Source organism: Aphelocoma coerulescens, chromosome 8 (assembly GCF_041296385.1).
Source record: "Aphelocoma coerulescens isolate FSJ_1873_10779 chromosome 8, UR_Acoe_1.0, whole genome shotgun sequence".
Lineage (NCBI taxonomy): Eukaryota > Metazoa > Chordata > Aves > Passeriformes > Corvidae > Aphelocoma > Aphelocoma coerulescens.
The window spans coordinates 11,718,979-11,739,272 of NC_091022.1; the positions used below are offsets into that span (position 1 = coordinate 11,718,979).

Consider the following 20,294-nt stretch of genomic DNA (forward strand, 5'->3'; position numbering starts at 1 on the left):
ACAGAGCGGATCTGGTTTTACATCCATGGTTTTACCCCCCGCCTCCTGTGCTTGAGCTTGCATTTAGCGCAGGTACATCTCTCGGCTGTGTGCGCGGGCCCGCAGGCGGCTCCGCGCTCCGGGCCGGGCGGGCTCGGGGCGGGGCCGGGCGGGCTCGGGGCGGGGCCGGGCGGGCTCGGGGCGGGGCCGGGCGGGCTCGGGGCGGGGCCGGGCGGGCTCGGGGCGGGGCCGGGCGGGCTCGGGGCGGGGCCGGGCGGGCTCGGGGCGGTGCTGCTGCTGCTGCTGCGGCCTCTGGGCGGGGCCGGGCCGGGGCGGGGCCCGCAGCGCGAGACGGCGCCTCAGGGCCGGGCGGCGCCTCCGCGGCCGCTGCTCCCCGGCGCTTTGCGGGCGGAGCGTGCCCCCGGGCTGGGCAGTGCCGGGGCGGCCCCGCGCCGGCTGAACGCGCCGGCTGAACGCCGGGAGTCCCGCGGCCTTTCAGGTACCGCGGGCGGCGAGCGGGGCTGCGGGCGGGGCGGGCGCCGCTGACCGGGGCCTGCGCGGTGTCCGGGCGAGGAAGTGGGGAGGGACTGAGGGCTCCGTGTCCTGGCGGAGCGCGATGTCAGTGCTGACGGGAAGGAGGCGAAGGCAGGGAAGAAGCTGGCGGGGCTGCTTCTCTGTGGCCCTGTTGGCTCCTGCAGCGCTCGGGCGGCAGTGCCGGCCTGGGCTGGGCCAGAGCGGGGCCCGGGGCCTGGCGGAGCCGCACCGAGGGGACCAGGCCGTGGCACCGGGCAGGGCAGGAATGTCCCTGCAGATCTGGCCAGGGTGAGTTCTACATGACGGTCGCGCTGGCCCATTTGTGGAAAAATACTGAAAACCAAAGTTCAGCAAGGAGGAGTGTTCGCATTGGCAGTAGTTCTCCAGGGACGAGCTGCCTGCACCCTTAGGAGCAGGATCTCTGAGGGAGCTCGGAGAGGGAACAAAGGATGGTGGAGCGGCAGGAGGTGTTGTGGCCATGCTCTTTTTAAAACAATGCAGGCAAGGGGAACTAAGCCAAAGGAATGACCCAAAAGGTGACCAAAACCTGAACGTTTCTCTGTTAACTCGAAAATACATACCATACATATACCGCAACGTATGCTAATGAAGTAAGACATGTACATGCTTTCCATGTATGGATGAAGTCCCTTAAACTGCACCTAAATATGAAATGTCATCAACTGAAACTCCACCTTTTATCCTCCGTCAAAAAAAACAATATAAATACAGGTTGAGAGGGGCGGAGGTCAGAGGAGACTCCACCTTTGTATCCTGGGACTGTCGGCGGGCTGTGCCTCTCTCCTCCCCCATAGGAATGCCTGTTGGGTAAGGCTCAAACACAGAGTGATCCCTCAGGAAATTCAGAGAGGCAGCTTCTGTTTGTGATTGTGCTTTCAGTCATCTCTCACTGTAACGTATTTGTTGCTGGTTAATTGCTCATATTTTTTGTGTTCACGTGCTGCTGCAGACAGTGTGTTTATCACTGACAATCCAGCAAGAAGTTGCATTTTTGTTGCCCAACAAATGACAGTATTTTGCACCTGAGGGTTGTTGAAGGTTTCCAGACTGTGGTTTGGCCAGGAGAGTTTGTTGGGCATGACCAGCCTTACAGTGTGTCTGTCATGCTGTTTGTGAATCTGTGATTGTGGTAGTTCCTATTGAAAGTGACTGGACTCACAGTGCTGCACCGGCTCTGTGCTTCCTTTTTTAGTGCTGAATTGGCGATTTCTCAGAATCAAAGCACAACCACCCCCAGCCCCTCTCATATTTGAGGAAGTTTATTTTCTGCTAAATCTTCTTCTTCTTAATGTGGCGGAAAGAACTGTGTTACTCTTAACACAATACGCTCGTCATGGAGTTCTGCATGGTTTATCATATTTAGCAGTGCTGAACTCTGTGCTACACACCTGCTGATAACAAAGTCTGGGGTATTGAGCCACTCGTTTAATACAGTTTAATTTTTGCATATTATTGCCAACATTTTCGTTGGGGAAAAATATGGGAGTGAATTTAAACCTGCTTAATGGAGAACTGAGTTTTTAAAAAGCATCACTTGTACTTTTTTCATGTAAGATTGTTTCATTTTTTTCATACAGCATGTTACACCCTGACCTAAACACCTGAATTTCTTGTTATATTCAGTGATACAGGATGCTGTTTCCTTTGGTATTGTGTGCAGTTATGCTGACAGGGAGCTGTAAAGTTCAAGAAGATGAATGGATTGACCCCACGGATATGCTCAATTATGATGCAGCATCAGGAACAATGAGAAGACCTTACAAGGTAGAAGAAGAAAGGGTACGTGTCTCTCTCAAACAGCCACGTGCTTTTGGAAGATTGCTCTTAAATGGTGATAGTAGATAATGATAGTAGTACGGTGTTTTTAAGGGATTATTATGTTGTACCTGAATCCATTCACAGAAAAGTCTTGTGTGTCCATGGTTAAAATTGCAAGGAAAGAAATTGAGATCTATATTACTGTAATTAGCTCAAGACGTTTTCCTGATGAGCTTCTGTTGCACTCAGATCAAGTCATATCAAGCAGGCTTTTTGTATTTTCATCGGTGGTGCTTGATTTGTGCAGGTTGTGGCACCACAAGTTACTGCTCTGGGAAGGACTGGGTTAAGCAGCTCTTGCTAGTTTCTCAAGTATAGTGCTAAATATCTTGGAAATCAGGTTCCTAACTGATAAAAGTTGGGGGAGTTAATTATTATATTTTATTTTAATTAACCAGTTTCCCAGCAGTAGGAACCAGTTTCCCATTTCTCGTGTGAGACTATTGTGAAAGTCCATGGTGTTTTGTAATGCTGGGTCTCGGTTTTCAGAAGGAAGATCAGAATAGAATTGAGTGCTGTACTTTTAATGATTCCTTAACATTGAAGACAAGATGAAGTAGGAAAAAAATTAGTTTTAACAAGGTGAATTGTCTCTGTTGCCTTGTATGAGGAACTGACTCTAAATATCATGAGATGCATGTTGGTTATCTAGTGCATATGTGTACACATGGCACTGTAAACTGGGGGTGGTTGTATGGGCACCCTTGATTTTTGCCATTATTCACCTTTCAAGTTTGGCTTTACAGTCTTCAGTAATACTGTTTAAACACTACAGAACATAATCCTCTGAAGCTTAAAAAATGCAGAGTGCATTATTGCTCTCCACAGCTTTCCTCATCAGCTTCCAGCTGCTCTAAGTCCACCTGATAATCATTAGCATCCCTAAGATGCAGCAGCAAGCTTTGGAGTCTTTAAGCCTGGAGCCCAACTGCTTCAGCTTTTATTAAAAAAGTAGTAGCTTTATTGTTGTCTCCCACAAAAATAGAACTACATAATAAAGGAAAAAAAGATTACTACTTTGTCTTAATCCATCTTTTCAGGATTTCTTTTCTGCTCTGCAGTGAGTTTTTAGGTGGGTAGGCTGTGTGGGCTGCCCAAGCCTTCAAAACCAAACTTCGTTTCAGCATGAGTTCACTGATTCATGTGCTGTTGTGCTTCCCCGTGGAGACTTCCCTCAGTGTGCACACCTGGTTGTGTAGAAGCAGCACTGCCAAAACTGAGTCTGAGTAATGAACAGGAAACACAGTGTTCTGGAGCAAAGAAAGGCAGGCAGCCCCAAATGGGGTTTGTGTTTACTTGCAGTCTGGCTGGTGGCGTGGCCAGCTGGACTGGGAGTTTGCCTGGCTGGAAACTGCCCCTTTGCCTGCTGAGTCAGTTTTTAGCCAGTGCCATTATCTAATCTGATGCACTTAGTGGATCACCAGCGCTCGAAGGAGGGAAAAGGGCAGGTGGGGGAGGACAGGCACGATCTCACCTTCTGCATGCATTTAGATAAACTCAAAGCAGTTCTCTGTCTGGAGCCTAAAATAACAGCAGAGAGGCAGCTGGAGTGTCATTGGGAGAGTATTAGCAGCAAAGATCTGCACTCAGTTTTTAGCTCCTTTGGTCCTTCTGAAGTGATGTGACTGTAGAGGTGTAGCAGGGCATGTTGGTCAAATTGTTGGATTCTAAAAATGTTTTTCTTCTGTAATTTTAGGGAAACTATCATGACTCTGAGGATAAGGCTCTGGATACAGTCAGTACTGAAGTCTCACAAAGTTGTTCCAGGGTAATAGATTCCTTGCAACACAAGGTTTGTTCTTCGGTCAATTTCCAGTGTTTTTTTTTTTTTTATTAGTTCAGACACTTTCCAGTGGTTTATAGTTTGTGCTTTTTGATGATGCTCTTCTGGATAGTATCAAACAAGTGCATTGCTGGCATAATTTATGCTTTATGGAGGGGTAACCTCTGTGCAGAGGAGAGACTGAAAGTGGTTTAATTCAATTTCAAGTTGTTGTTCTGCCTACAAAGGTTTGTTTTATAACGTAACAAAATCGATAGGAGCTAGGGCTTCTGTCCAGTGTCAACAGTTTAAAGGTGTGGTGCTGATGTTACCCCATGCTGTCAAGCTGTTCAGTCCTGTTTGATTATAAGGGGCGGGTTGTGGGCATAGAGACCAGGGCAGTGTGCAGTGGTACAGCTCTGAGGAGCTGCTCTCAGACCCCCTCCCAGGGTGTGGGGATGCTTGTGTGGACCCTGGGGCACTCGCTGCCCTCAGCCATTTGGATACCCAGTGGGATGTGTGTCATTTTAGTGGTGTTTTAGCTACGTAGGATCTTTGGCAGTTCTCTTCCCCCCCCGTCCCCCCCCCCCCAATGCAAACTTTAAATGCAAGGAGATCCAGATGTTCACATTTGTTTCTAGCCTTACTGAGGTCAGGATTTGAATATTCCTAGCAGATGTGAAATCTCCAGTACTGGCCAGTCCCATGGAAAGTAGTGTCTTCAGCAACTGCATACGCTTTTTATCTGGCATACTAATCATAGGATCATTGCTAAAATAAAGAAGTTTAGAAGTGCCCCTGTTAATCCTGAGTTTAATGTTGGTATGCTCCTATGAAGAAGCTGGTTTGAGCAAAGTGAATAAAAGTGTCTTTTTCACAATTGCAGATTGCAGAATGTGAGACGATGATTGCCAAATCACATGAAAGCCGCAGCTTTTATATTTTTAAGCGATACTTGAATAAGATTTTAAATGAAGCTGGAAAACTTGGCCTTGTAAGTATTTGAATAGTCATTAAAAAAATAGTTAATTAGAATGAATTCATAGTACTGCTTCATGTAGCTTCCAGTTACCAAGCATTGATTAATTATGCTGGTGTACTTTAAATGAAATGAAGGGAACTGATTGGCAAAGGACAAGATGATACAAGTATGTGCATCCAGTACTGCTGAGGAGACACAGTTGCCATTTGATCTGTACAGCATCCAAAGGAAGGCTGTGTGATTTCAGTGTATCTAAACATCTGTTGCTGGGATGCAGCTATAGAAGCTCCTTGTTCTGCTTATGTTAGTAGCTGGAAACTGGAAGGAGCTAGATTTGGGTTGTTGCAGATTTTTAAGGCCTGTATTGTAGCTCTACCATGTTAACCTGCAGAGGGTGGGAGCGAGGACGAGGTAGCATGGGAGGGAGTACAGAGAAATTGTCCAAGCAGGGACAGGGATCAGGGTAGGAAAGCTAAAGCCCAGATAGAATTAAACCTGGCTGAGGGCAATACTCACAAGGAAGGGATGCCATCCAGAGGGACCCTGACAGGCTTGAGAGGTGAGTCCATGCAAACTTCATGAAGTTCAGTGAGACCAAATGCAAGGTTCTGTACATGTGTCGGGGCAATCCCAGGCACAAATACAGGCTTAGGTGGAGAATGGATTGAGACTGTCCCTGGGGAGAAAGACTTGGGAGTGCTGGTGAACCTGGCAATGTGAGCTTGCAGCCCAGAAAACCAAAGCACCCTGGGCTGCATCCAAAGCAGTGTGGGCAGCAGAGTGGGGAGGGGATTATGCCCCTCTGCTCTGCTCTGGTGTGTCCAGCCCTGGGGTCTGCAGTGCAGAGAAGAATATGGACCTGTTGGACCAACTCCAGAGGAGGCCACAAAGATTCTCAGAGGTCTGGAGCACCTCTCCTACAAAAACAGGCTGAGAGAGCTGGGGCTGTTCAGCCTGGAGAAGAGAAGGCTCTGGAGAGACCTTAGAGACCCTTTGAGTACCTAAAGGGGGACCTTATAAGAGGGGCTTTTTACAAGGGTAGGCAGTGCTAGGACAAGAGGGAATGGCTTTAAACTGAAAGAGAGGAGGTTTAGATTAGATATTGGGAAGAAATTCTTTGTTGTGAAGGTGGTGAGGCACTGGAAGAAGTTGTCCGGAGAAGTTGTGGGTCCCCCATCCCTGGAAGCATTCAAGGCCAGGCTGGATGGGGCTTTCAGCAGTGTGGTCTAGTGGGAGGTGTCCCTGACCATGGTGGGGGATTGGAACTAGATGATCTTTAAGGTCCCTTCCAACCCAGACCATTCTGTGATTCTAACTATCAAGCAATATTAGCTTGTTAAGAGTTTCTATATAAGAATCACCTTATTACTCTCTTTATGCAGTGGTTTCAGCTGGGACAGAGTGAAATTTCTTCCTGGTAGCTGATGCAGTGCTGTGTTTTGGATTCAGTGGGAGCACTGTTGATAACACACTGGTGTTTCAGTTGTTTCTTCAGTGGTGCTTTCTCTAAGTCAAGGACTTCTCAGAGCTTTGTGCCAGCGAGGAGGTGCAGGAGGAGCTGTGGGGGAGCGTGGCCAGGACAGCTGAGCTGAGCTGGCCACAGGGATGTTGCAAACCATGGCTGTTGTGCTCAGGATGAAATGGGGAAGTTGACTGGGAGGGGCTGATTGCTGCTGGAGGATAGGCTGGGCTAAGGGAGCAGTTGTATTGTGCATCACTTGTTCCTCTGGGTTTTACTTCCTTCTTTCTCTCTTTTTCATGACTATAGTATTATTACCATCACATTTTATTTTGTTTCAGTTTATTAAACTGTTCTTGTCTCAGCTCATGAGGTTTACCTTTTTTCTGATTCTTCTTCCCAGCAGGAGGGATATTGGAGGGAGTGGCTGCATGATACTTTAGCTTTTGGCTGGGCACTTTATTGTCTTTGGAGATTTTTTCTATTCAGAGGTAGAATTGATTTTTAGTAATCATTTAGAAATTATTTTTAGTAATGTTAAATAAGGAACATATTTAGCAGTGTAAAACTTATTTTAGTATTTAATAGCTTACATCTGTATTATCTAGTCATGACTGAAGCACACGTAGTGCATATGTAATTATTACTTGTTAATGAGCAATGAGCACTGGTTCTGAAATTTTAGTGACAGGTGAGATAATTCACTTTATTTTTTTAGGGTTTTTGCTGTAGAATTGAAGGATTACAAACCAATTGATTTGTGTTTCATGTAGTTTAGATGAACAAAAAGGTTATAGGATCATAGTGTGCCCCCTGTCCCATGTTTTCATCCTGCAGTCTGCTTCTGAAGGGTGCTGGTACAGAATGAATATGATAGGTTTTTGCCTAGGGATGCACTTCTATTTCCAAATAAAAGCTTTTAACCATTGTTTTGCTTTGCTTTGAATTCAGCCTGAGGAAAACGTGGGCAATGTTCATTACGATGCTGAGATCATTCTTACAAGACAGACGTATGTGGAGATCCTTAGGTTTGTCAATGAGGAAGCCTGGCAGCCAGGTGCCCTGGATGAGGCACTGAGTGATATTTTGATAAATTTTAAACACCATGATGATCAAGCTTGGAAGTGGAGATTTGAAGATGCTTTTGGAATTGATCTATATAATTTGTTTTTGGTAAGAGAATGAAGGTTGATTGTTTGTTTTAATTGCTGTTTTCTTTGGTTTCTCTGTGTAAGGCTAGTCAATTGATATTAACTCCACATATAACTTAACTTCATCATATAAACTCCATCTTAACTCCACATATAAAGCAGTCCTTTCCGTTATACTTTCAGTAAGTCACTTTTCTTTTATGGTTGCTGAAGGATGTATTTGCTTAAGAAGGAATTCAAGTTTTTTATTTGTGTGGTCATCTGCTCTTATTGTAGCTTTGGTTTGGGGTTTTTTTCTGGTGTGCTTTTTTTTCTTGTCTTTTATATCTGTGTTGCCAGACTCATTATGCTCTAGCACTTTCTTATCATTAGAGCTGATACCTCATGCATTATAGATTTTCCAGGTTTGTCTCTTGTTCATGTAGATGTTGAATCTGTTGGTTTCTGCTAGAGTTGGAATGTATTTATATTGAGCCAAGTATATATTTGAACTCATATAGGTCAGAGGCTTCTGCAAATTTTGTGGAAAAAATTGTGTAGTGTTGGAGAGGAAAGGATGACTCTGGGAATTATAAAGTGCTAAGCTGAGGATCTCTAATAAGCTGAAGCTTTCTGAATAAATCTTTACGATTCAAAATATGCTAATGTTTTATGCTGACATAATGTTGCATGTAGCCTGTCTAGATCTGAGGGGTCCCTGGAAGCCAAGATGACAAAAGCAAGCTGTCAGTAACCTCTGACAGGGGTCCTCAGGTGGAAAGACACTGAAGTGCTTCTCTGAAGTCTTGCTGCTGGTACCCAAACTGTAACTTTGTCTCTTAACCAAAGTGCAGGAGTTGGCAGCTTTGTTCTGTGGTTCATGGCAGACACAAACTGCTCAAGCACTGACTGACAGTAATTTGATAATTTAGAAGTGGGGTTGCTAATGTAACAAACATCCTAAGGAAGAAATAACTAAATATCACAAGAAGCAAGTGAGCAATTGCAATGTAAGGATGTGATAGGAATGAATACTAGTACTGCCTCAAAACTGTTCTGTCTTGTACAGATGGGCTGTGGAACTGAGGAAAAACTTCTCAGCTATTGTGTAAATGACACTAGTAAAAACAAAAGTTGGAAGTTTCTTCATGTGTCCTGTCAGTAAGCTTGGAAAATTCCAAATGTGGGTCATAATTTTTTCCTCTTTTCTTTTTCAGCTACTGTTGTGCTTTGCGTGCATTGTAATTGTAATAGCTACAGAAGTCTGGACACGTATTCTTTGGTTTGTTCAGCTAAAACGTTTTTTATTAATAAGCTTTTTCATCAGTTTTGCATGGAATTGGCTTTACTTGTATAAGGTAAGTTCTGTAATCCTAATGGCTTTTTGGCTTAAAACTTTACAGTTAAGAAGGAGTTACGGTTACTTAGTTCCTTTGGTTAGTTTACATAAAGCTCTTAATTAACTGCAAAATAAATGGATAAACATTTTATTTTATATGTTTATGGGTGTGTTAGGCTTAACAAAAGAAACCCTGACAACTTTATCTTGCTGTAGAGGTGCACAAAATTCAGAGAGCACTAGAACTCTGATTTCACCACGTGGGCAAGGCAGATGTGACCTCTAACTAAAGTTATACAGTTCTGTATAAGTTATACAGAAATACATTATGAGGAGGTTTTTTCTTAAAATTCCCTGGCAGAAAGTGTGTTTATTGCAATAGGCCACATAAATGCTTCATTAATGGTGATGAAGTGGCTGATGGTAAAATAGGATCAGTTTTATTGAGGAGGAATTTAAGCTACCAGATCATAGCCCCACCACAAAATCTGCCCCTCACATCTTATCATCAGGATTGAGCTGCAGCTTGTCAAACCCAGGGATAGCAGAGTGCTGGAGTGGGATGGCTCTGGCACAGGAGTGGAATGCCACTTTTCTAAAGAAGAAGACTTTTCTAAATACATATTACATGGGGAATTGCCATTACAAGGGGACAATGGGGAAATTCTCACTTACATGGGGAACTATCCCAGGCCTGCTGAGAGCAAACACAGATAGCTGAGGAGCAGCATTCGTGGCTGCAGCCTGCTCACTGTGTGTTTCCCATCCCTGCTGTTCCTGCAGCTGGCTTTTGCTCAGCACCAGGCAGAGATTGCCAAGATGGGGCAGTTTGATAATGTCTGTGAGGAGAAGCTGGACTGGCGGGGAAGTCTTATCCGTGAGTACTTGTGTTGGTACTTTGCAGTAGTAGTTAAGATCACAAAATATCAATTCACTGTATCCCAGAATATTCTAATTTCTTCATGACTAGTACAGGGAATTTTCTTCAGTACATGATTATGTGGTGTTACCCTTTTTCCATCCCATAGGACTTTGTCTTCTAGGCCTTGGGAGGAGAGCTGATGACAGCACTGTACTTGGAGCATGTCATGGTGTTAGTCTTTTTCTTGTAACTTCCCCGTGTTTCCCCAGCCACTGTCCCCAGTACCATTCAGTGCCATTTACTGAAGACAGGCAGGCAGAGTTCAGGACAAGGATTTTTTTTTTTCATGTATCAGGCCTGTGAATACAATGGATTTCAGGAATTGGATCTGTAATTGTTTACTCAAGTGTTAGTATTTTACAGAGAAAGCTGTAAAATACTAAAAAAAAGAAAGCTGATTTTTTTATTAGCTGTTCTTTATATCCAGTGCTATAGCAAGTAGATGAAGGGTGGCAGCTCTTACAGAGTGCTTGTTATGGTCTTCCCTTTGTAATTTCTTGACTCTGATCTGTTTTTGATAAATGTTAATGATTTATGTTCTGACTGCAGTAAAACCAAACTACAGAAACACTGATGTCATAAATCACTTGTTTATATCGTAAAAATTCCCTTAAGAAGATTTTCTGCTTGTAACTAAAATAGACCCTTGAATCTAGCAAGCAAAATAGACAATTTCAATCTCCTGCAGACTGGCAGATGAGCAATAACACAGGAATGATGCTGTGTCAGTAGCTGTGAACAGTGTGCAAGTTCATAGTTTCCACAGATGTGACTTTTTTTCCCTGAGGCTTCTGGGGTACTAAGCTCACCTAAAGAGCTTTCTTGATTATACATGGCAAAACTTCAGGTTCTCTTCTTTTCTTTCCAGCCTTCCCTCTCCTTCCTGCATCCCCATGACTGGATAAACTGTACTGCCAAGCTAATCTCAGATGTGTAAAAATAAATCTCAGTTTTGAACCATATCTAGAAGAGTTCTCTTCCATCTGTAACTGAAATGCTACTTTCTGTATTACTGCTGTGTCACAAAATGTATTTTTAAGTAGTAAAAATATGTCTCTGCTTTGACTTCAGAATGGCTTAGAAGTACATGGACGTTTCAGAACGATCCCTGTCAGAAGTACTATGAAACTCTGCTTGTAAATCCTATTTTGCTGGTTCCACCAACAAAGGTATGCCAAGCCCAATGCGACTGTTCATGTTTGTTGTTTGTGTGACAACACTGATTTGTTGTTTGTATTTTTCTAGGCCTTGGCACTAACTTTCACTAACTTTGTAACTGAGCCTTTGAAGCACGTAGGACAAGGTATTGGTGAGTTCATCAAGGCACTTATGAAGGAGATACCATTAATTCTGCAGGTTCCAGTGCTCATTATGATGGCTCTGGCTGTCCTGGTTTGTATACATTTCTCTTCTATTTAAAAGCTCCATTTTATTTTTCATATATTAAATGTATTTAAGTATTATCTATTATATTACTTACTTATTTGTACAGCTGAACAGATTTCTTAGTACAAATGAAATTACTTCTACTTCTAAATTTTTTCTTGACAAAGGGTTCATACTACAATTGGTCTAGGAATTAAAATAGCCAAGTTTTGTATTCAAACCATATTCTTCTCCCACTCCCCAAGTGGGATATAATAGCGTTGAACTGCTTAAAATCTTAGACTCTCTGACAGATTATTGCACCTTAGTTCCCATTTCTTCGAGTCATTACACAGTGAGGCATCTAGTTGGCATTTTGTACACAAAAGCATTGAGTTAGAGCCTTAAACATCTTTAATGTAGCACCAAGAAGGAACTGCATCCAGCCCAACAGTTCCTGCAGCATGGTCAGACTGTAGAATGTTGGAATTGGAGCTGTTTTCTTCACCTGAGCTTTTCTTCCAGAGTGTTTCAGATATGTGACACTGAAATCTGTGCGAAAACTATAGGCTGCAGATATTTGGTGTTTTGCTCAATTTGTTTTTTTTTCCTCTCCCCCAGGCTTTTTGCTATGGTGCAGGATCATCAGTGTCTGCATTAAGATACTTAACGTCTTCTCAGAAGAAAAGTCCTCCTCTGCCTGCCAGTCAGCAGGAGCAAATAGCCTTCGGGCAGTACGATGGGAGGCCAGCAGATGAGTATTACTTGCAGAAGCATCCTTCTGTCCCCAGAGGCCACCAGGACAGAGGGGATGCCTCCACAAGGCCTCTCCCGACAGCAAGACCGGGCAATGGCAGCAGGAGCCCGGACACGGCACACACCAGTGATGAGCCGGATGCACAGGTACCAGAGTCCCCCAGGGACCAGAGTCCCCCAGACCAGCACCTGCTGTGACTCCTGGTGCTCTGGGAGATGGCATTAAACTGAACAGATTGCAATGGCACCTGCTAGAACACCTTTAAACAAGAAGCTTAACCCAGATGTGGGAGAGAGAGGAATTAAGGAAGTACACATTCCCCTAAGAACAGTTTGATAGAGGTGTCTTGGATGTGTTTCTTCTGGAAAAATACCTTGCAATGGCTAACTGTGGCAGGAAACTACTGAATTAAAACTCTTTAAAGTAAAGACAACTTCAGTTTTGAGAGATCAGTACGTGGGTCAGCCTGGGCAATCATGATAACCCACGGAAAAAGGGGAAGAAAGCAGGGCTGACTTTCCTGTTAACTATAGAAAATTCAAACCACATTTATACTCTAAATTATTTACAGGTTCTGTTTCCCCAGGAAAAAATATCCTTGTCATGCTTTGGATGAGCTCTGCCCCCTGAGCTGGGATGCACTTGAAACAATAGGTGCTGTCACTTTAGACTGCTTAATTAATGGATTGTTACTATTTTTTTGCAGAACAGATTGTACACTGAATCTGAAGTGCATAGACTTGGAAATCTCAAAGCTGAAAACTGTAATGAAGAACCTGCACTTGAGCAGCAAAAACAGGAGACAGATAAAGCAGAGGGAGAGACTGGAGAAAATGGTGACCCTAATAGAAACCTAGAAGGGAAAAGTTCTGCTATGGAACCATCTGAAGAGAAGAAAAAGTGTTTTACATGACTCCCAGGAAAGAGACTAAGGAAGACCCAAGCTCTTCGTAAGTTTTCTCTAATCTTTACTTATCGTGTGCTTGCTAATTCTGCTCTCATTCTCAAGTGTAGAAGAGAGAACAACAGCAAGCTGGAAGGTGAGGTTGTAAAATCTGGGAGAGTGAGTAGATGTACCGTGTCTGGAATCTGAAATAAAGGTGTTAAGTAAGATGATAGGCCTTTAAGTGGCCAAAAAACCCCAGGCTCGTGGAGCGTTGCTGCTTGTTGGAAATAAGGTTTGTGTAGTAAGTTTTGAGTAATTCCCATAATACTAATTCCCAGCTCATATGTCTCAGGTCTGTCTTTAGGTTTATGTTCTTTAAAATCAGTTTGCTTCTTGTCACCTGGGTTGTAGGACAGCCTACAGCTTTCCTCCTGGTGTAATGATTTGCAGAGAGTGAGAACCTGATGTTGTAGCAGTGGTTTTTAAGGCAAGGACCAGGAACTACCCTGGGGACATTCCAGTGGTTGGTCCCCAGAACTCTCCCAGCACAGCCTGTCCTTTGCCATAGCAGGAGAGGAGGTGAGGTCAGGTACAGGAGGCAGCAGCTGTGTGTGACTCTGGAAATTGAGGTGCTGCAGGAACTGCCCCAGGCCTGTGTGAACTGGTGCCCAGTGCCCACCACCCCTGTGATGCCTGGTGCATGGGCAGGTACCACGCAAGCTGCAGAGCAGCATGAGCAGCTGTCTCTTGAACGTAAGTACCCCTTGAAAACTTCTGCTGATTGCAAAACTGTTCTGAATTAATGTGGGAAACAGTTAACTAAATATTACCAAAAAACCCATCATGTTTCAAAAATCTGTTCTTTATTAAACAGAATTAAAACTAGGGCTTAATTTTCATATAGAAATGATTGTTTCTTCCAAACTGTGTTTCTGCAAAGAGACTAAATACTGAAGCTATTTCTCCTTTTTTTTTTTTTTTACTTATTTTTTTAAAAAAGTATAAAAGAAAACAGGACCTTTTTTCAGGAGGTACAAATCAGGGGAAAAAAAATCAAGTTTTCTTTAAAAAGAACATAAAAATTTAGGTCTTATACTAGATTGAGACAGCGGTAGAATCCACTTGAGCAATGAGAGAATTGACAGAGAAAAAAAATCATCATAATTCTGATAGACTAGAAACAAGAGGGAGACCCAGTACCTCAGACACTGCTCTTAAAGCAGCTGCCACCTGCAGGAGGAGCAGGGACAACTCTAGAACTACTGCTCAGGAGCGTGATGCTGCTGCTATTTCTGTGAAAAACCAGGAGAAAGGAGACAAAGTTACTAACTGTAGTCATCTTAAAAAAGGCAAGTGTGCTTTTCCAGCAAACCAAAACAAGCCCTGGGTGCTGCTGTACAGTACGTGCCTCTGGGGGTCTTCAGCTGGAATTGGGTCCCTTTATAGCCGAGGGTAGGTGGACTCTCTGTTCATCCATTCTCTTCCCTTGCGAGCGTAAAATCAGGCTGAAAAAATCCTCATCTGGTACAGTGGGGCCTTTGGCAGCTCCTGGAGGAGCACATCTCTGATCGTCCAGTCTAGAACCCTACAGACAGACCAAGCAGTAAAAGCTGCATATTTACAGGAACATACATAGTAAATGAACAATATTAAGTGAAAAAGCTACTAAAAGCTTTTGTTTTCAGGTTTAAAGTGAGTAGAGAGATTGAATTTTTAAGTTTTGTTTGAAGTTAAACATGCCCAATGAAATTGAGTCCAAGTGTCGATAAAAGGGTTCCTCTGACTCACTTGTCCACATGGATCTGAAAATAACCCCCCAGATCAGTTCTTTAAAATATTGCAAAATGAGATTTAAGTGTCCTTTGTCTAGAAGAAGAATTTTAGCATTAGTACAGGGTCTTTCTAGTCTCAAACAACAGAAAGGATAGTTGGCTTCCTTTCCTTCCATGGGTACTAAGAAATGGCCACAGTGGTGTGAGGTTTGGGAAGGCCCCTTGCCGCAAACCCTGCTGGGCTGGGGGCTGTGCTCCTTTCACACAGCCACCCTCCTTGCCAGCTGGGGGCTGCCACAGGCACAGCAGGGAAGGGGTGTTCTCTACAGGAACAGGCTGCTGCTGGATGGCAGTGTGGCCACAGGAGGAAAAGCACAGCTTTCAGTGGTGGATGGACCTGGGACAGGCACCCTTGAGACAAAAAGGCTCAAAAGACAGCAATCCTTCTGAGCTTGTTTAAAGCAGGAGCATCTGTTCTGATTAGAGGCGATTAAATATTTTTCCATTCCTAAATGAGACAGAATATTTCTAGATTCTTTGCTTGACTCACAGAAGGAAACAGACAAGCTGCTACAACAGAACATGATATTCCATCAGGTTGATGAACACTGTCACCATCAATGAAGGTTCAATTCCAGGTGCTGCTTTCTCACCCAGGCTAACATACTGACTGACCTCTAGAGAACTCAGCATCTGAATTTTGTATTTTGGGGGGCTTATCAACTCATCAGATAAACCAGCACGTCTTTTTAATTAACTTCTTTTTGGTCTAATTGGTATACGCACCGTGCTCTATTGACAATCAGTCACCTCACCTGTACATTGCTATAAACTGTATCAGTTAAACTTAACCTCATGGGAACGATGACCACTATTACCACCAAAACCTGGATACTGAATTCTTTCAGCTGATAAATTAGGCTTGCTGGTTTATCAGGTGCCCTCCTTAGTGTGCCAAATCTAAACACTTAAAACCATTTTACACTCCTTGTAATAGCCTCACTTGTTTTCCTTCACTTTTTAATCATTTCTTACTTTTAATAGTTACCATGGTATAAATACCAAAATTACACTTACTAGACAATGGATAGTTAAACAAACAGACAAACCAAGAAAGAAGAATTATCCCAAAACTTAAAAAAAACCTCCAGCCCTAATCTTTTCTTCTCTTATGTTCCTCCTTATCTGCCAGATCAATGTGTATCTCAAAGCACATGATTAAGTGGCTTACTTGCAGGAATTCAGTAGCAGGAGGCACAAATGAAGGCCCCAGAGACAGAAGCTGAGGAATTTGTTGTTAAGCACTTACCTGGCATTTAATCAATATATCGAAGAAGTCATCATCCAGTTCCCTGTTGTTGCTGGCCATGAGGTGGCCCAGCACGGCCTGGCTGCTGCGCTGCCGGAGCCGCAGCCCGGGCAGCTCGCTGAAGCTGGCGCGCTGGTCGTCGAGCCGGCGGCTCTGCGAGCTCGCCAGCAGGTCCAGGAACTCATCCGTGTGCGGGGACACCACGGACGTGGAAAAGGCTGGGCAGGACAGACAAAACAAGTTAGCCTAGGGGTAAATCCATTGCTGTAGTGAGTCTTGCATGCAAATACATTTTGATAATAGTATTTGGCAAAAACTCAAGTCAAATATAGATTTTACTTTTAAAAAATTACATTTTATCATTGTTTTAGGTGGAGTAGAGGATGTTGCCACTGAAGCAGCTGAGAGTCTGTTCTTCTCCTGGAAGCAGCACCTCTGATCATCCATCCTGTTACTCTGGAACCGACTCAGCAGATCAAAAAACCCTTCATCTGCCATTGTCTCCCGACTGCTTTTCTGAAAAGGAGAAGATTGAGGGGTATTTGAACTTAAGAGTACCTACAGCTGGGACAACTGCAGCAGAGTTTTAGTCCAGTGATATGTTTATATTTGTGTATCTGAAATTTATTAAATGAATTTTTTTAGTCAACAACTTCTATAGCCAGATATCATAGGAGGAGATGCTAATGATAGGGCAGCATTTTGGAGAGTGAAATACATTAGAAATGTTTCATTCTCTGAAATGGAAAGAAACAGTGCTCTGATCATGGTACAACTGCAGTTACTCCTCCTCAGCCATTAATCCAACAAAACCCCAAATGCCCATGAGAGGAAAAAGAAACAAGAGCAGCAATGAATAGTTGTCATTGTCTCCTCAGGTCTATGACAAAATGACTCAGTCCTTGTATGTTGAACTGACTTCTCTCAAGAGCATAATAACCTAAAAAGTATGTCCAAAATATCTCTCACTGCCTGAATCAGGAAAACGAGATTTTGTTAAGTTTGGAGAAGCGTGGTCTAGAAGAGACTTAGAAATAAAATTTATGTGCAAGCTGAGGTCTAACTTAAAAACATCCACCAGGAATAAAATGTTTCAGTAGTAGGAAAATCTTAAAGCTGGCACCATCCCTGAGAGAGCTGTAGAGTGGCAGATTCTGCATCAGTTTAGAGCCACAGTTTAAATCAAGTTAAACTGACCAGGACAGCTGCAGGAAGATGTTTTCCACAATTCTAATCACACAAAGATTAGTAAAGGCCATGATCTCCACAGCTCACCACACCTACCCTCTGAGAGTTTGGAACTCGATGATCAATAGAATTACTGGCATCCTGCAAAACTTTGGAGGTGGTGCCATTTTTGTACTTCTTGCCTTTCAGTCGATTTACAAAATGAAGTTTTGCTGAAGTTTTGGCAACCAGTGGTTTCTGTTTAGCAAGAATCTCACTATTCCAGTTCGGAACCTAAGAAAACAAGAGTCAGGAAATTAAGCCTTCTGATTTTATTTACCAGTACTCTTACCTCTTACTTGCTGCTGCTTTTCCTTCCCAAAATGAGGCAGCTTTACATTAAATTTGTTCATGCAGCCATGCGGATTTGGTTATAATTCCTGAGCTGCTGTTAGCAGAAGCAGGTTAGTGCTGGTACTGGTCAGTCTGCAAACTGAACTGTGGTGAAACACCTGATGGATTAAAACATGATCAAATAGTGGTTTTAATTAAACACACTGAAATTGTCCTTGCTGACTGCAGTGCAGGAAAAGCAGTTAATTTAAGGGCTGAACTGCAGGCACAGCTGGCATTTCCCACCTGGCATTTTCAAAACTGGAAAGAAAAATACGAAAAAAACTCCACTCTATATTACAAAGTGTTAGAGCAAAACAAACCCTTACACAAATGCAGCTACTCAACCAGCCATCCCTGATGTACACAAACTTCCCAATAAAGATTGAAAAAAAGAGGGAGACAAATGGCAGCACAAGAATGAACAGGACTAACCATTTCCTTTCACTAAACTACAGAATGGATAGCTTTATAAACCTGACATATTTTTCCTAAAACTTCCTCTAAAATAAATAGAATTATCCACAACTGACAGACTCTTGTAACTGAATAAAAGCAAACCCTTTTTTTCCTGATTCAACATCAGAAATCATGAACAGAGTCACAAATCTTCCAGTAACACTGACTACCACTGGATTTCCCTTTCCATGGCTTTACGGAACACCAGCATATGGATTTTGAGAAGATGCCATCCTGTACAATCAAACCCCAATGCTCAGGTCAGGGGATGTTCTACACACCAGACATTTATGGAAGGAAGTTGCAGAATCTACTCAACAAGTACCTTGAAGAAAACCCTTCATAAGCACTAGAATGCAACAGTAGATTAATGCCAAAAATCTACAGGACACATTCTAGTGTATTTAGGGCACAGACTGTTAGAGGATAGATATTTTAAAAGTACTCCCAGATAAAAAGATTCAGAGAGTAAGAAAAACCAGGTGATAGTGGCCAAAAGCTTAGAAGGTTCCCTGCAGACACCTTGCCCTAGACTAAACACGGAGTCTTTCTAAAGCAGTACCCAAAGAGGCTTTTGAGCACCGGTGCCAACTTCAGCTGCACTGACTGTCCACACGCTTTGAGATTTTATTGCCTGTTTGATTAACAGGCTTTGCCTCACCTGAAAAGACTAGAATTAGATATCCCAGTGTGGAGGGAAAAATACCAAATTCAGTCTGCCACTGGAGTCATTTATGCAGAACTGCCAGCCCACTGCTGAAAGGCAGAATTTGAAGGAAATCTCTCATAGACTGGTACAAGGATTTTAACCAGGAACTCCCATCTCCAAGAGATTTCTCTCAGCTTTGGGGGGAAGTTGCTTTGCCTGTCTGTGACTCAGCTGCAGCATTTCTGAAATAGCATCCTTACTCAAGATGGATGTTGAACCTTCTGATGGTTTGCAAGTTGGTTACAATCTCGAAGTGAAAAACACAACATGTATTTTAAGTGCCTATAAAATGACTGTAACCAAAGAAAAAGTGTTCAGAAGCGCTGAGCTAGAGCTTAGGAATTTTACTCTGAATTACTTCCATGCTGCAACCTCAAACCATTTCCATAAAGAGATGAAAGAATTCCTTTGGTGCAGATTACAGAACCCCATTCTTTCTCATTCATGCAGGGAATAAAGCAAGCTTCCCACAAGCCACTACAACCATTATCTGTCACACACTGACTGTTACCTAATGACAAAAGTATTATTTGTCAGTATTGTTAGACCTGCTGTTTTGGAACTCCTAAGATCAACTAAATTAAAAGGAGAGGCAAATGGCACATCAGCACACCCTCAGAAATGTTTTGCTGCAATCTCAGCAGCAGAACAGAAAAGCAAAGTGCCAACCTTTTCTGGTGTTAATTTCATAAGTTCCATGTTTTCCATACTGTAACGGCGTCCTCTTGGTCTGCCACCTTCAAGAGACAAATTCATCTTTTCATTATTAAAATTTATGGTGTCACTTGCAAAGCTGTGGCTGTACTCATCTAAGGTCCAAGGTCCAAGACACAGACACAATTAGAACACATGAAGAAACTAAGCACTAATCTGTGATTCTCAATATAAATCCTTCAGAAAAGGAGATGCTGAAGGGGTCCAATAGCACAAGAACCTTTTTTAGCTGGTGAGTATGCAAATTTGCATACTCAACCATAGGCAATAAAGAACTCAGACAAGAGATTCTTTTTGAAGTTCTCTGGTGGGAAAGTACTGCAGAAAGAGGCACATACCATTCAAACTGTTTTCCACCATGTGGCTTTCTGCCATCATGGAGTTGTTCGTGCTGTAGCTTAATCCAAGAACCATTTGAAGATCTGAGAGATTAAGTCTGGCAGTGAGTTCTCCAGTTCTGTCTCCTACCTTCAAGCAAATCAAATAAGCAGTTAGGTTACCTTAATGAATACTCACATGTGTAAGTATAGAACAATCCTTGTCCCCTAGATTTCTGAGAGGAAAAGGCTGAAAAAGTTTTCCTGGTTGAAGACTGAGAACATCTTTTTAAAGAAGTAACAACTAACAGGTAACATAACAAAGCCTGAAATAATCTCTGCTAGGTTACTAACTTAGAGTCCATGACAACAGTGTGAGTGGTGACACTAGAACTAAGGAGCTAACTGCAGTGAGAGGGTGGCTGAAACAACGTGGAATCAATGTCTCTGAAATCATTCAAAATGCATTCTCTTGCTCAAAATCAGATGCATGGACATAC

At 43.1% G+C, this 20,294-nt stretch overlaps 2 protein-coding genes across 7 annotated transcripts in view; one reads left to right on the forward strand and one right to left on the reverse strand.

The window, feature by feature from the left end:
- Window positions 1-318: 318 nt before the first annotated feature.
- Window positions 319-16,530, forward strand: CLCC1 (chloride channel CLIC like 1). 4 transcript variants are annotated; one of them, XM_069022465.1, is made up of 13 exons: window positions 319-478; window positions 1,246-1,341; window positions 2,158-2,313; window positions 4,049-4,144; window positions 5,001-5,108; window positions 7,507-7,728; window positions 8,903-9,043; window positions 9,808-9,901; window positions 11,018-11,115; window positions 11,192-11,338; window positions 11,933-12,214; window positions 12,775-13,018; window positions 16,407-16,530. In XM_069022465.1, the coding sequence occupies exons 3-12, from the start codon at window positions 2,167-2,169 to the stop codon at window positions 12,979-12,981; spliced, it is 1,542 nt and encodes a 513-aa protein (XP_068878566.1). In that variant the 5' UTR covers window positions 319-478; window positions 1,246-1,341; window positions 2,158-2,166; the 3' UTR covers window positions 12,982-13,018; window positions 16,407-16,530. The 4 variants fall into 4 exon arrangements, with proteins under 4 accessions (XP_068878566.1, XP_068878565.1, XP_068878568.1 ...); XM_069022464.1 differs by lacking the exon at window positions 1,246-1,341; XM_069022467.1 differs by lacking the exon at window positions 1,246-1,341 and having other exon boundaries at window positions 2,158-2,298.
- GPSM2 (G protein signaling modulator 2) overlaps window positions 13,801-20,294 on the reverse strand; it is a 28,432-nt gene continuing 21,938 nt past the window's right edge. For all 3 annotated transcript variants that reach the window (XM_069022461.1, XM_069022463.1, XM_069022462.1), the window contains 6 exons: window positions 19,816-19,945; window positions 19,433-19,500; window positions 17,320-17,496; window positions 16,389-16,551; window positions 16,036-16,253; window positions 13,801-14,539 (listed from right to left, as the gene is read on the reverse strand). In XM_069022461.1, the coding sequence (XP_068878562.1) occupies window positions 14,375-14,539; window positions 16,036-16,253; window positions 16,389-16,551; window positions 17,320-17,496; window positions 19,433-19,500; window positions 19,816-19,945 (921 nt within the window). In that variant the 3' untranslated portion in view covers window positions 13,801-14,374. The remainder of the gene's footprint in view (window positions 14,540-16,035; window positions 16,254-16,388; window positions 16,552-17,319; window positions 17,497-19,432; window positions 19,501-19,815; window positions 19,946-20,294) is intronic.

Bases quoted from the DNA above. Each gene is read 5' to 3' on its own strand.
- CLCC1 (XM_069022465.1), top strand. From the start codon at position 2,167: ATGCTGTTTCCTTTGGTATTGTGTGCAGTTATGCTGACAGGGAGCTGT. The intron at 4,145-5,000 runs GTTTGTTCTTCG...TCACAATTGCAG, and splicing joins TAGATTCCTTGCAACACAAG to ATTGCAGAATGTGAGACGAT. The intron at 9,044-9,807 runs GTAAGTTCTGTA...CTGTTCCTGCAG, and splicing joins ATTGGCTTTACTTGTATAAG to CTGGCTTTTGCTCAGCACCA.